Source organism: Sycon ciliatum, chromosome 1 (genome assembly GCF_964019385.1).
Source record: "Sycon ciliatum chromosome 1, ocSycCili1.1, whole genome shotgun sequence".
Classification (NCBI taxonomy): Eukaryota; Metazoa; Porifera; class Calcarea; order Leucosolenida; family Sycettidae; genus Sycon; species Sycon ciliatum.
Window position 1 is genome coordinate 2402218 of NC_088643.1, and position 14712 is coordinate 2416929.

General features: G+C 47.1%; 1 protein-coding gene and 1 long non-coding RNA gene across 3 annotated transcripts in view; one reads left to right on the forward strand and one right to left on the reverse strand.

Moving 5' to 3' along the window:
- The window catches only part of LOC135809921 (uncharacterized), a 120518-nt gene that overhangs the window by 26006 nt on the left and 79800 nt on the right, over window positions 1-14712 (forward strand). The gene's annotated exons all lie outside the window — the stretch shown is intronic.
- Window positions 3790-14712, reverse strand: part of LOC135809906 (uncharacterized) — a 205808-nt gene continuing 194885 nt past the window's right edge. For both annotated transcript variants that reach the window (XM_065323364.1, XM_065323355.1), the window contains 4 exons: window positions 10600-10891; window positions 8669-8959; window positions 7812-7970; window positions 3790-4210 (listed from right to left, as the gene is read on the reverse strand). In XM_065323364.1, the coding sequence (XP_065179436.1) occupies window positions 4203-4210; window positions 7812-7970; window positions 8669-8959; window positions 10600-10891 (750 nt within the window). In that variant the 3' untranslated portion in view covers window positions 3790-4202. The remainder of the gene's footprint in view (window positions 4211-7811; window positions 7971-8668; window positions 8960-10599; window positions 10892-14712) is intronic.

Below are 14712 nucleotides of genomic sequence, written 5' to 3' on the forward strand. Positions count from 1 at the left end.
ATCGTGAAGGAGGATGAAGTCCGACTTATCCGAGTGCTTCTTTCCAATACAAGCCTATCTGTGCTCGCGTGTAAGCAGCAGTCATCGGAGTTTGAGACCACGATCGGCACCCCACAGGGCGACTGCCTATCTCCAGTTCTTTTTGTCATTTACTTGGAATCAGCCCTACGTGATCTCAGGGCCACGTTACCTCCCAGGCCGCCAGCTGATGATCTCTTGCCTGGGGAAGTTATCTATGCAGATGATACGGATTTTCTGAGCAGCTCACGGACATGGTTGGACAGTATCAGCCCGAGCATAACTGAGGTCCTCAGAGAATGGAATCTCAAAGTGAACGAAGAGAAAACTGAGCAAACAACACTACGCAGAGAAGGGGATCGTCTAGCGGAAATCTGGAGAAAGACACTTAAGCTTGGGTCACTTCTGGGTGATGAACAAGACGTGATCAGAAGGAAGCAGCTCGCAACAGCAGCTTTCAGGTCACTCTTTGTTGTATGGTGTCGACGAGAGCTTATTAGTGCGAAGCTGCGCCTGAGGCTCTATCAGGCGTTTGTCATACCAGTACTGACCTACAACGGCGGAACATGGGGCTTGACGGTGGCTTTGGAGCAGAGTCTCGATTCCTTCCACCGTCAGCAACTGCGATCACTCCTTGGCATTAGTTGGCCTCAGAAGATGACGAATGTCTCTTTGTACGCCAGGTGCAAAGCTGAGCCAATCACCAACATTCTCAAGCGTCTGCGGTGGCAACTCTTTGGTCACATTCTCCGCTTGCCAGAGGACACCCCAGCATCATTGGCAATGGCGGCATATTTCACGCACGATGAGAAGACCTGGCGAGGACGCCCACGTGTCACAGTTGTCACGAAGCTGTCGGGAGACCTGGCGGGAATGAATAATGGAAGGCTTGTGTCGCTTGGTGACTTGCAGCGCCTACGGATCCTGGCAAGGGACCGTGCAGGGTGGAGAGGCCTCTGTGCCGTCGTATGTTCCTCTTGACTGGATTACACAGAACGGATATATATGATGTCATTTGATTTATGTTTTTGGCAGAGTCCCACTATGCAGGCAGGCATAGTGGGATGGTCTAAGACCATGATTGAGAAACAGAGGGTACCAGGTTCAAGTCCTGCTTGGAAGCGGAAGGATTTTTTCCAGCCGTGCTGCGACCCACAGTTAATTGGGAACTCGTGGCCTGGCACGAGGGAAACATGGATGCAGTGAATGGGATTTCGGTCTTTGACCACTTTGTGGTGGGTCTGATCTACTCACCTCCCACCGCTTAGGAGCTGCATCTGCGCCTTGATCCAAGAGGGTGGTGGCGTTCCTGCGGATGCGGAAAACTGGGCCTTTGGCCGAGTCTCACGCGAACCGTGAAATTTTTTTTTTTTTGGCAGAGTATTCTATTTCCGGCATATGCGAATATGTGGGTTGCCATTGTGCGGCTGACATTGCCGCGGAAATGCATATAATAATAATTATTATTCACAAGCCCAACTCGTAAAATAAATAATTATGTGGACAAAAACAACAGCTACTGAGCGGGGGCTGCACTGGGCAGCAGTGATGGTGAGGTACCAGGGGCTCCACCGACCAAAGGTCTCGGCTTCAATGCCACAAGCACGCACCAGGAAAAAGAAACAGAAATGTAAAGCAAAGCCAAATCTAGCTATGGGGAAGTAGAATGGGTAAAAGTACCGGTAGGTGTTTAGAAAAATAAAAACAAGATGAAAAGATATTGTAAATTATCAGTGTTTGGACTGATGTACAATGTACATGTCAACTTCATCAACCAAAACTTATGAACTTTTTCAATAGATCTGATACGAAACTCGCACAAAGAAGTGTATAGAAAAAAACAAGCTAAAAAACAGAAAAATAATAGGGCACCCATTTTGATAATCCAGGGGATGGCCCACGCCTGGTAAAAGAATAAACAGAGAAAAGAAAAGAATCATAACAAGTTTTTTTCCATGTATGCAAAACACAGCTGAGCACTCTGAGCAAGGCCAGGTACGCGGATTAGCGGGTCCAGCAAGCGACGAGCTCGAAATATTACAAGGAATCTGTTGCCCAGTACCAGTTGCTGTCTCTCAGGTGTCGCTAGACCTTTGTCTTGAATGACTGAAAACGTGTTTTGTGTGGGCGCTGCGACAGCAGCCTGTCAGGAAGGGAGTTCCATGCGCCAATACAGCAGTACGGGAACGACCGCTTCACGACGGATGGAGCTGAGACAGGGAGCGTGTCTGACAGTTGATAGGCGTGGCTAGTGGCATTATTGTGTTGGTTCCTGGTTCTGGGGTTGGCTGGAGAAACGCGATGCGGTGGCAATACAGCAAGTAGCTGAGGAGGACCAGTAATGAAATGCAATTTGTACAGGCACGAGAGAGCAGCAACAGTCCGGCGGACAGCCAGACTGGGGAGGATTGCACCAGGGCTAATGATGCGCAGTGCGCGGTGTTGAACATTATCCAGACGTTGGATGTGGCTGGCTGGCGCGCCCATCCACACAAGCGGGGCATACTCCATCAGGGGCCTCACGAATGCCTTGTAGACAGTCGTTCGGCCAGCTGGCGTTAGAATGTGGGCCGCTCGTCGGAGAAAGCCGAGGCGCTGCTGGGCGCGGATGGTCACGGTCCTGAGGTGACTAGCGAAGGACAATTTTGAGTCAAATCGAACACCAAGCAGTGATATGCTGGTTTCCTCTGGTACAGGGGTACCACCAAACAGGATTTGGGGCAGCTTGTGCGCCTATGAACTCTTTGTGTTCCCTCTGTTGACGCTTCAAAATCGCTCTATTGACACTGCAAAATCGCTCTATTGACACTGCAAAATCGCTCTGTTGACGCTGCAAAATTGCTTATCATCTCCCTCCCTCCCTCCCTCTCTCTCTCTCTCTCTCTCTCTCTCCCCCCCCCCCCCCGTAGATCTCTCCCTTTTGAAATTCGCTTCCATAGAATTGGGTACCATTGCCCGTTTGGCCTTGCGAAGTAAAATAAAAATCAACAACAACACTTTGCTCACGCAGGTTATCGCCTGGGTATCGTTTCATTTTCTCAATGATTGGAGACAGCTCTGTGTCAGACAGACACCACACTGCGATAGAAAGGGACTCTGGAACTCATCTCCCAGAGATCACATTTACTTTCGTTTAGCGCATACCATACGACTCGCACTTGTAAACGAACTGGTCGAGTAATGTACTGCACTTTGCCTGAGCATCTCACTATCATAATCTTCTGCTCATATCCACCCACTCAAAGACCGCATAACCTTCTCACCAATCTGTTGCCTACCATCCTTACCCGCTGGAAGTGGGCAACGGACAGGCCATGAACTGAAGAAAAAGACGAAAACAGCTCAAACTCTGTTCCATCCTCAATTCACGTGTTTGACTCTCTGATATTGTGCATACGTGTCCCCCTAATCCCAGTTGGCTCCCCCCCCCGCCCCTCCCCCTCTCCCCTGCGTATTTCCTGTGATATTTTGTTTCTGTGGAGCGGTTCGGTCGCAATTAAACCGAGACCCTTTGGTCGGTCAAGCTGCCCCTGCCTCTCCCCCACTCCTGCAATTCCATATGTCTCATCGCTGCCTTGCTGCTTTGTACAGTCAAATGGTGTGCGTGTGTTTTTGTTTATTAATTCTCTTTTAAAAACACCTCCACCCATCGGCCGCCCACTGCCTGCCCAGCGCCTCTGTCCGCACTTTTTTCACAATGTGACGCTACCAGACTTCCTAATGCTCACACTAGCATATCCCAGACAATCACCAGAAATGTAGCTGACGGAGTTAAGCTGAAATTGTAGTTTGAATATTCAAACCAAGTGTAACCTCAATGAGGAAAAACGGCGATTAGGATAAATGAATTACACAAACGTAGTAATTATAATTTCCAACTTGCACTACAATCCATATCAAGTTCACAACAACAACAAAACGAAGAAAATGCAAAACAAAAGAGAAAGAGTAGTCGCTTGAGGAAGCCTCCACGCTCTTGCTCAAGAAAACAAATGAACAAATCTATGCACGAAACGATCAGGGAATTCCAATACGTGCCCCACACAGTGCAAAAATGCCATCATAACCACTTGCACACCTGCCAAATTCAAATTCCACTAAATTTACGATAAGGCGAATGGTCATCCCATCCGACTTGTAAAAAGGTGCAGTTGTAGTGTGGGGACACGCAAACTTGTAAAGTGTCAATTGGCTGCAGGCACACAATCAAATAGCAACACCATGAAATTAGCGTCCCAGGAAACAGCAACCAACCCATTTGAACACCCACGTCTTCAGCTACAAGCCTGGCTGGCAGGGTGAGCAGTATAAAACAAGTAATTATCACTCCCCCCTCACGTGACCGCGGACTCCTGCATATACACTCACACAATAACCACACAACTGTTTGGGGATAGCGCGCTTATTGTATTATGCCAAACTTGACACGCTGAGTCCAGCTTGACTCAGCTGAGTCCCTAAATGCAATTTACTGCTCTAACATGAAGCCGTGCCTGGAAGAAGGGAAAGAGCGAAAAAAGAAAGAAAAAAATTCTGGCCTTCTGCAAGCAATAGCAAGTAATGAGTGACGGCTGTGTAAAGTCGCACAACCATGCAGTCGACCGGATGATGGTGAGTGTCCGGCACACATCTTGCTCTGCTGCTCCACCTGCGCATACCTGATACGGTGGTGCGCTTACGGGCGGGCTGCCTGGGCCCCAGATGCCTCCTTGATGTGCCACGGAGTGCCGTCGAAGCACCTGTATCACTTCGGTGATCCAAATGCGAATGCAGCCTTGCCGGTCGCCCGCCGGCCTGCCGCCTACGCGACCAGCCTGAGACTGGCCCTGCCGCATTTGGCGCTTCTAAACGCTGCGATCCGGTAGACAGCTCACTGGGCTGCCAAATACGTGACTGGCTTGAGGACAGTTCCATACTGGGCAGGGCGCCCAGCTCAGGTCGCACGCCGTAGCGGCGTGAGCTGGGTGCGGTGAGGGTTGGTGATAACTACAGTTTCCTCCTTCCTCCTCCGGAAACTTCCATTTTTAGGTGTACTACAATGTCTGTGTCAGGTCTCTGTTGGATTTCAGGTGTACCTAAGGTTGCGTTTGGTTGGGCATTTTCAGAATGTAAATGACAACCATTCTGGAATGGGAATGGGTAAGAATCACCTCGCCAAACAAACGCACCAGAATCAACTAGGAATAACTTGACAGAACAATTCCATGATGAGGTAGTGGAACGGCGGCTCGCTTCTCTTTCACCCGACTCTAGTTTCCTTGAGAGAGTCAAGGTACTTCTTACTGCATGATTTAACATCTGCAGCTTGCGCTACACTATCACAGGATCAACTTGACTTTTTCTGTTCTGTTTCTGTTGGCTTTTTCCGTTTCCCACATGCGCACGCACACTAGCACATTCATGCCCGTACTTACATACATCCATCTCCATACACATCTCTATTCCAGTCGTGCACATTCGCGCCCAAACATGCCCATGTCTGCCCTGTTTACGAATCTGGTGATAAGACCTCAGCCACCAGCCACAGGCCAATCTCACTGTTGCCTATCGCTGCCAAGATCCTAGAGAAGGTTGTCCACAAGCAAGTCACTTCGTATTTCACCCAGAATCCGGACCTGTCAGCCATACCAGCTGAACAATTTGCGTACCGCTCATACCATAGCTGTGAGGATGCCCTGACACTTTGCATAGACAGGTGGAACAGAGCACTTGACAACGGTGACCAATGCGGAGTAGTCTTTGCGGATATGAGCAAGGCGTTTGACTGTGTGCAGCACGCAGGTCTGCTGGATGAGCTAGCCACCACTGGCTTAGGCGGCACTGTCCTCAAGTGGTTCTCAGACTATCTCACACACCGCAGCCAGCAGGTTACTGTCAATGGTGAGAAGAGTCGGACATCAAACCCTGTACAAGAGGGGTCCCCCAGGGGTCTGTTCTTGGGCCTTTGCTTTTCTGTATCTACATTCGCTGGGTACCCGATATATTTCACTACAGTGTCGTGCAGCTGTTAGCTGATGATATTACGTTATACGTATTCGGCTCTGATGTGGCTACAATTATGCTACACTTGCAGGATAGTATGCGGCTGCTAGAGCAATACCTCGATGAGAAAGGCCTTCTGCTCAACCCCACTAAGACACAGTTCATGTTGATACTGAGCCCAGCCCTGTACCTGACCTGTAAAGGTATTGTCATTTCCCCTGTCTCTACTGTGAAATACCTCGGAATACTAATCGATGAGCATCTAACGTTCCGCCCACAAGTGGAAAAGGTGTGTTCAGCAGTCTTCGCTAAACTAGCCTGTTTTGCTCATGGCCGACGCAATTTATCAGCTACAGCTCGGAGAACTTTCTACTTGTCAATTATACAGTCTACTCTAGAATATGCAAGTAATGCGTATGTGCACTGTTTGAAAACTACCCTATATAACAGGTTTGTAACGGTCATCTGTATTCGTTTGAGCAAAGAGTTAATTTGAAACTATACGTTTTGGTCTATCGCTGCTTGTCATCAATTGCTAGCCCCCTCCTTCAGTCACTGTTTCTCCTGCGTTCAGTTGGCCCGCACACAAATGCTCGTACTCGTGGCCAGGATACAGCTACCTTAATAGTATTACCTACTGTACATATTGGGTATGGACTGCACTCAGTTTGTTTTCGGGCGGCAGGTCGGTGGAACACACTTCCTCCAAACTGTCGTCAGCACAATCTGCTGGTACTTTTGCTCACCTCACAAAGATTCACCTACGGTTCCCTGTAACAAGGCCATGCCTGTTGAGACTCCCCTAGTCAAATATTAAATACTACTACTACCACTACTACTACTACTTTTCTAAGCACTCGCAGACTCCATTGCAGCCACTCACACATTACAGGGTACCTCACTTCAAACTCTCCAACTATGGTCTCTTCGCTGCATAAGTTCACTTCACTTCCAAAAAAATAAATAATATTAGATATAAATGGAATGCACCAAATTTTCGGGCATGGCCCATTTTCAGAGAGAAAAAGAGAGGAAGCTGTGTGGCAACTCTGAGTTTCACGTCAGGTAACTGATGGCTCCAAGACGTGAAACTTGGAGTTGCACAGCTTCCACTCTTTCCCCTGTGTTAAACAAATTCGACGGGTTCATGTACTTCTTACATTCTTTTCTTGGAACATATTGATTCGCATGATACTCTCTCGAATGATTTCTTTGATCTCCGAATATTCTATGAATACCCTTAGGCATCCCATCTTCAAATCAAGTGGTCTCTTCGCTGTAAGCTACAATACCTCAATCAAATTTTAGGCCAGTGGCCATCATGAGGATGGAGAAGAAAAACAAGTGAGGTGGACCTATATCAGGCAACACAAAATGGAACGAAACTGCACATTACTTGATAAAATGGCACCATCCTTTCGGCACAGGCACACAAGGTCCGAATATACTGACTTTTATTTCATTAGAATCTGAAACATTGGCGGGGTTAAACTAGCAAGCCGTGAAAGGGCAACGGGAACGAGCTCAGCGGAACGCACGTACAAAGCGTGATTCATGGTTAGCCACCTACTAGTACGCAAGCAGAGTCACTGATCAAAGAGTGATCAACACCGTCAGCGTCAGGTGTTACTCAAGCACACACACACACACACACACACACACACACACACACACACTAGTGAACTTAGAGATTATTTGGGTATTTACAACTGCAAATGTCAAGGTAGGTGGCTACCCTTGGGGACATTGCCTATATGGCTATTGAGCAGTCTTAGGACAGTGGAACTCGCTACTTGGTGACGTGTACTTACTAGTATCAACATTTGAACTCAGTTGGCAGTTATATCCTGTGTAGTTTTCTTCGCACAAGCATAAATACCCTGCGTTGGTTTGAATGATGGCTGGAATGCAACTTCCGCCGTGTAGACATGGATTTGATGAACAGACATCTGGCGTTTGTGGCGTGTCCACTAAAAACAAGGAGAAGACAAAAGGCCACGGTTCCAGAATGTTAGCTCAGGTAACTATAGAACAAGTACTAAATCATCCTGTAGCTATCCTACATGGGTTACTGTTCAGTAAAACCTGTAACTAAAGACCACCGTGACTAGCGACCAGCCTGGTACTACAGTAAAACCTGTAACTAAAGACCACCGTGACTAACGACCAGCCTGGTACTACAGTAAAACCTGTAACTAAAGACCACCGTGACTAGCGACCAGCCTGGTACTACAGTAAAACCTGTAACTAAAGTCCACCGTGACTAGCGACCAGCCTGGTACTACAGTAAAACCTGTAACTAAAGAGCACCGTGACTAACGACCAGCCTTGTACTACAGACCACTTCGCCAGGCACGGACGGTCTCAAACTCCTATACGGTTGTGCGCTGCAAACCTCTAACCTTCTAAATTGAATAATCCTCTTATACGGGCAATCACAGAACATGATGTGACTGGCCTCACACAACAACTAAAGCAAAAGCAAAACGAAATTACATTTTTCAAAGAAAAAGAAAACGAAACGTTACAATCTGCACACAATCTGCAAACCTCTAACTAAGGACCACCTGTCACTAAAGACCGCTTTCTCTGGCCCCAAGGGGAGGTCGTCAGTCACAGGTTTTACTGTAGTTGTAAAGGAAGGTTGAACTATGCAGCATAGTCTTACCGGTCTGTGCAGCAGACTGACTTGTCTTCTTAGTGGCTGGCACCTGAACACTGTCCGCTGGACCTGCAACTGGCTGCACAGTGCGCAGGCTAATGGGGGAAGCAGGTGACTTTCCCACTGCGCCCTGCGATGCCATCATAGCTGCACCAGTGCCGCTTGGGAGCGGATTCTCGGGGGACTCTTCCTTTGGCATAGCAGTTGTTGTTGGCATGGGTTCTTGAGTCGCTCCAGTTTCCAATGTTTGCGTTTGGAATCTCATCAGACGCGTTGTATGTGCATCGCTGGGTGTACCTGAAGACACATGTACATGTATTCAAAAACCATTCACTAATGGCTGAGCCTACTAGAAGTATAAACCTCTTCCAGTTAGGACCACACTCAAATACAAGGCAGGAATGATGCGACGCGACGTGGGGGGGGGGGGGGGGCGGGGGAATGTGGCTTTGGTTCTTGGTGCATGCGATGGGCACATGCAGCCGACGTGTCTCCAACATTCTAAGATTTCCTATTACTATTATACAAGCTATATGAAACGGATGGAAAATAACCCCAGTATTTACCAGTAAGCACTATCATGTCTTTTGTTTGGCGGTGGATGTTAACACAGTTTGTTCAGATTTTTCCACACCAATCTTTATGCTGTCGTATAGCCGGATGACTTCAGTGTTCTAATTTGATCCTTGAACATCCTTGCAAGGATGAATTGTGAAGATCAAATCCATCCTGTGCGGGGGTTCAATCATCTTTCGTCATCCTCTTAACTTAACGTAGCTAACATTCTTAGTTCGCTGTGATCATCAGATGTTTAGCTTGTCTTCATCTTGAGTGCATTGATCTAGGCCGCCGCCGCTATGTACTTTGCTCCAGCCATGGATCACACACAGTGAAACCTGTCTTAGTTCTGACTGCTAACGGTCTGCTTTAGCTTTACCCAGGAGCATGGCAGGAGCATGATCGACAGTGAGGAATGCCATCAGCCAGCCAGGGCCGAGCGCAGAAATACTGGAGACACTTGACAGTTGCATATCATACATTCTGTGATAAAAATCATGCCTGTCGCAAAATAAGCGACATAGTAACCTGCATGACTTGAGGCTTGAACCATGGACATAAATGTATATGTCAGCACTGCGATGGTCCTACATCTCAATGCTCAATTGATGGTATATGAGCTCCTCTTTTGACTGCTGACTGCAAGATTTTAACTAGGAGCTTGTATGATTGCCAGTTACAGATGCTGGTTAGCAAACCAGCAAGAAGAGATTGGACACCATTGATGTGAACGTGTGGCAGCTAGCCTTCACAGATCATGCACTCTATCACCTGCTTTTTGCGACCAAGGCCAAATGCTAGCTCCATTTTCATCATCTACGCGTGTACGATATGAAAAGTTGAGCTGATCCAACTCTTCCCATCGCTTCCCGATCCATACGGTAGCACGGTTGCATTCCCGTGCATTGGACGCCGTCAGACCGTTCCAATACTTCCCATCGATCCTTACGTCGTGTCCTATCGCGCCCGTCGAATTTGAACTAGGCTTAAAGCTCACCCATCTTGCACACTCCATAAAATACCACTACACCGCACAACACATACCCATGCTTAATACCACCGCTCAAGGTACGCCCAGATATCTGCACACAAAAAATTCACGGTTCGCGTGAGACTTGTTTTCTCTATATAGAGGCCGAGTTTTCCGCATCCGTAGGAACGCTATCACCCTTCAAGGATCAAGGCACAGATGCAGCTCCTAAAGCTGTGGGAGGTGAGTAGATCAGCTCACCATGATTAACTCTAGAATGTTGCCTTTGCAGACACCCACACAGAAAAATTCAAAAACCTCCACACTCAGGGTTTCATGCAGTGTTGCAATGATGTGGGACTTCCAATCTCTATACTCAAGTTCTTCAAATTCTTTCAAAGATTCTCACCTTCTCTCCCCATACAGATGTAACCATCCGCCCGTGGGGTAGCCGTGGGTGTATACGGGAATCGTATAAAGCCGGGTCTTGAAGGGCCTGGTTTGGACTCCTGTGGGCCAGCATAGGGTGTAGACGAGGATGGATTTCCGCCCTTATAAAGAATTCTTGAAGGGCCTGGTTTGGAATTGATCGCATAACTCCTGACAACTTTCCTCGTGAAGAGATTGTACCGTAAGAACGAACCATTTCCCATTAACCAGACCTCCTCATGTCGCTTCCCAATCACATTCTCAATAGCATTCTGGACACACAATAGTAGAATTAGAATTTAAATTCTACGCTACACAATCACCAGGAGACTATGCTCGACAGAGTGCAGAATGAACTAAATTCCTAGATTGAATTGTTTTTTATACTATTTCAAATGGTGAACGGTACTATTCGGCCAATAAAATGTAAAGAACTCTTCCTCTCCTCTCCTCCATGCGCTCTCACAGCCGACTCACTGCTACCCTCAGTAGCCATTACACACACCAACCAAGGAAGGGTTGCAGGTAGATACTGAAATTCCTCCTGACAGCTGTTTCGCCTTCATAAGGCTCATAAGAGAAGGTGATATTGAATAGGATGATTATTATTAGGTGGAGATGGTCAGATTTATACTACAAAACATGGGCGCAAGATTACGGGCAAAGTGTGAGAATGAGAAGTTACAATTCTCCAGCAACACAGTGCCAGGGGTTCCAAGAAAATGGCAGGTGAGTAATCCAATCACAAGCTGCTAACCTCTCCAGCAACACAGTGCCAGGGGTTCCAAGAAAATGGCAGGTGCACGCTTATTAGTATTCTGCTTTCTTTCACTCGTCTTTGTTTGGTGGCTCGCCAAAATTCTTAAACTATCACCTAGCCGTTAGAAAATCAATGTGAGCAGCTTGTGATTGGATTTCTCACCTGCCATTTTCTTGGAACCCCTGGCACTGTGTTGCTGGAGAATTGTAACTTCTCACACTTTGCCCGTAATCTTGCGCCCATGTTTTGTAGTATAAATCTTACCATCTCCACCTAATATCATCCTATTCAATATCACCTTCTCTGATGAGCCTTATGAAGGCGAAACAGCTGTCAGGAGGAATTTCAGTGTCTACCTGCAACCCTTCCTTGGTTTATGTGGGTAATGGCTACTGAGGGTAGCAGTGAGTCGGCTGTGAGAGCGCATGGAGGAGAGGAGAGGAAGAGTTCTTTATGTTTTTTATATTATTATCTTTATTCTCATGGTGGCCGTAGCCAATAAGAGAGAGACAGTATTATGTGTTATCAATCAGAGTGGGTGCAATAAACCGGGAGAAACAGTGGCTAGTGGCAGCCGTGGTTTGGGTGCTTCATTTAAGTAAAGGCGAGGAAGGAAGTATATCCATTGCGAAAGCAGGTAGGCGATAGACCTTGATTAAAATACTATACCTAGGCTGGGCTACAGCGGGGGTTGGAGCATGTGCAAATTGATGATACTATGATCGGGGTAACTTCTCTTTTGAATGCATTTTATTTCTCGGAGGGAGTAACAGTGTGGTGGCAGGTGGTTGTACTGAGTGCATGCGGGGTACAAGGGTGAACGTTGAAGGCGGGTGGAGTGGGTGGTGGGGAGGGCAAAGACTTGTAGTATCACTTGCCACTTTAGTGGGTACCGTAATGTCGCGTATAAAAGCAGGTGCTTACGGCCGTAGAAGCCGATGTCAGTGCTAGGCTTATATTCAAGTCAGGCTTCTAAAACAGAGAGGTTCCAGGCTGTCCAAGAGAGTGCTCAATACCGAGTGGTAGAGCTGGTGGAAACAATAGGAGGACAGAGTTTCACGCACTAAGCGATCATCAGAAAACAGTAATGAGAAATCTGGATCAGTATCGGTTTATATTCTCACAAATCAAAGTGTAAATAGCTGCAGCATGGCGCAAATTTAAAAGTTGCGAATGGCGGCAGTGCAAAGCGTGAATGACTGCATCATGAGGCAAATCCAAAAGTAAAAGTGTGAATGACAGCAGTGGTGAAAGGTGACAACCACTGGAGCCGGTTATTTCTTACTTAATTAGGTGATGGCTGTGGATGGTTTGAAGTTCCGAAGGTAGTACCTATTCTCGTGGCGACACTTTGACACAAGCTCACTCCTCTTGTTCAGAGAGAGGTGCTTGTGCTTGCGCGATTGCCAATTTTTCCGCCAAGCACAGGTTGCACCTTTTGCTTTTGTTTCTGTAGGCTGCTGCTCTGAGGTGTACAGGCTTCTATTCAAAGCACGTATCTCTATGTATGTCAATACTAAAACCAGGCTTATGTGCTGACAGTGTATAATGAAAATCAGGTTTGTAATCTAAACAGGCTTCTATACAAGACAGGCTTTTATACAAGACACTAAAAGGTCAGTGCTATGATCTAGTGGAAAGCACAATGTAACTCAGATTGGCGTTATAATTAGATTAACATTCTACTCCCCATGCTAGAGTATAGAGAAGACACACACGCGCGCAGGACGCAACACACCAAAAGACACGAGAGTGAGTTTGGAAGAATGGGAATGTCGGGTGTCGGGCAGAGTAGCTGGCCTCAATTGAGTGCGCGTTAACGAATCGTGTGGTCCGCCTACCGAGGGCAGGAGCTGTATATGACCAAGATGATCAGCCTGCGCTGAGCAGGAGCGGTTTGTGACCCATGCGAGTTGGTGGGTCGGCCTGCGTTGAGCAGGAGCGGTTTATGACCCACGCGAGTTTAATAGTAGTGCGTGAGAGGCCAGTTACGGAGGAGTGCCCGCATCCGTGTGTTTCAAAATATGTGGAGTGGAGTGTAAGAGTAAAGAAATGGGATGAGGAGGCTGGGTCAGAATTTGAAAGCTGACTGCAGGCAAGGAAACTGGAAAGACAGCAGGCTCTGTTGTGCGCACAGGAAATCTGCGCATGCGCACGTGGGCATGTGGTCTATGATACACAGCAGTGTGTAGAGAGAGCAAGATTGTGCACACACGTAAGGAGGGTTATGCAACCCGTTATAAAGGCCAACGGCAAAGCAATGGTACGTGACTGTTAACAACAGTTAACTCCTACGTTAACAGTTTCCTCTGAGACAAAAATGCGATAATACTCATAAAAAGGACACACTTCAGGCTCATTACAAACATCCTACGTTAACCGAACATTTATCAGGTTGCGTGGGCGTGGGAGGTAATGTGTAGTTTTGAACCTGGTATATACCTCGGTGGGATGCTGAACTTTCTCTCTTTATTCTGCATTCATGAAAAGCTCTGAAAAGATTAACTAAGTAGTAGTATGCTGTCATGCTGTCATGCTGTCATGCTGTCATGCTGTCATGCTGTCATGTCCACACAACACAAAGAAACGCGCAACGCAGTATGTAAGACTCCAGAATGTTTTCTTGTTGCGGTGCGACTTGGTCCCGCAACTAACCATCGTCAGGAAGACCACAAAAAAACCAGAAACTCCTTTAATCGACATTACCACTCGTTTCAACAAGAACACCAAAGAACACACCGAACAACGATCGCCAAATCGCTGACCTGAGCAAAACGTGCAGCGTGCGTGCATTTGGCTTGCGCTGCATGCATGCACACAACGACGTGGCATAGAGAGAAAATGCAGCGTACAGAAAATGCATGAATCATCGTAGCCATAGAGATACTAAATATGGCGACTGCCAAAGTCCGCATGCAGCGCGGAGTGCAGGTTCATGCAACGAAAAGAAAAGCAATAATTTGAATGCAGAACAAGTAGAAACTAGTTACTTGCTATGTGCTGAAATGAAAGAATAAAGAATTGATTACAGAGGTGAAAACAGTGTCTGTCAAGGGGTGCTTGCACCCAGCGACAGGGTGACAGCACACCCTGTCAGCGAGAGTAATTTCGCCAAGTAGATCGTAGTGGAGTTGCCGCGGATGGCGATAATGCAATGGATCAAGTACTAGTAAGTACATGTACATATTGCAACCAATTAGTGTGTCAACAATTCTACATATAATATAATACATTAGAACAATTCACAAGATATTCCGCTCGTGAACATGTCGTGGTACGAACACGCATAGCAATTACTGTGTCATAAAATGTGTCTCGATGTAGACATAACAG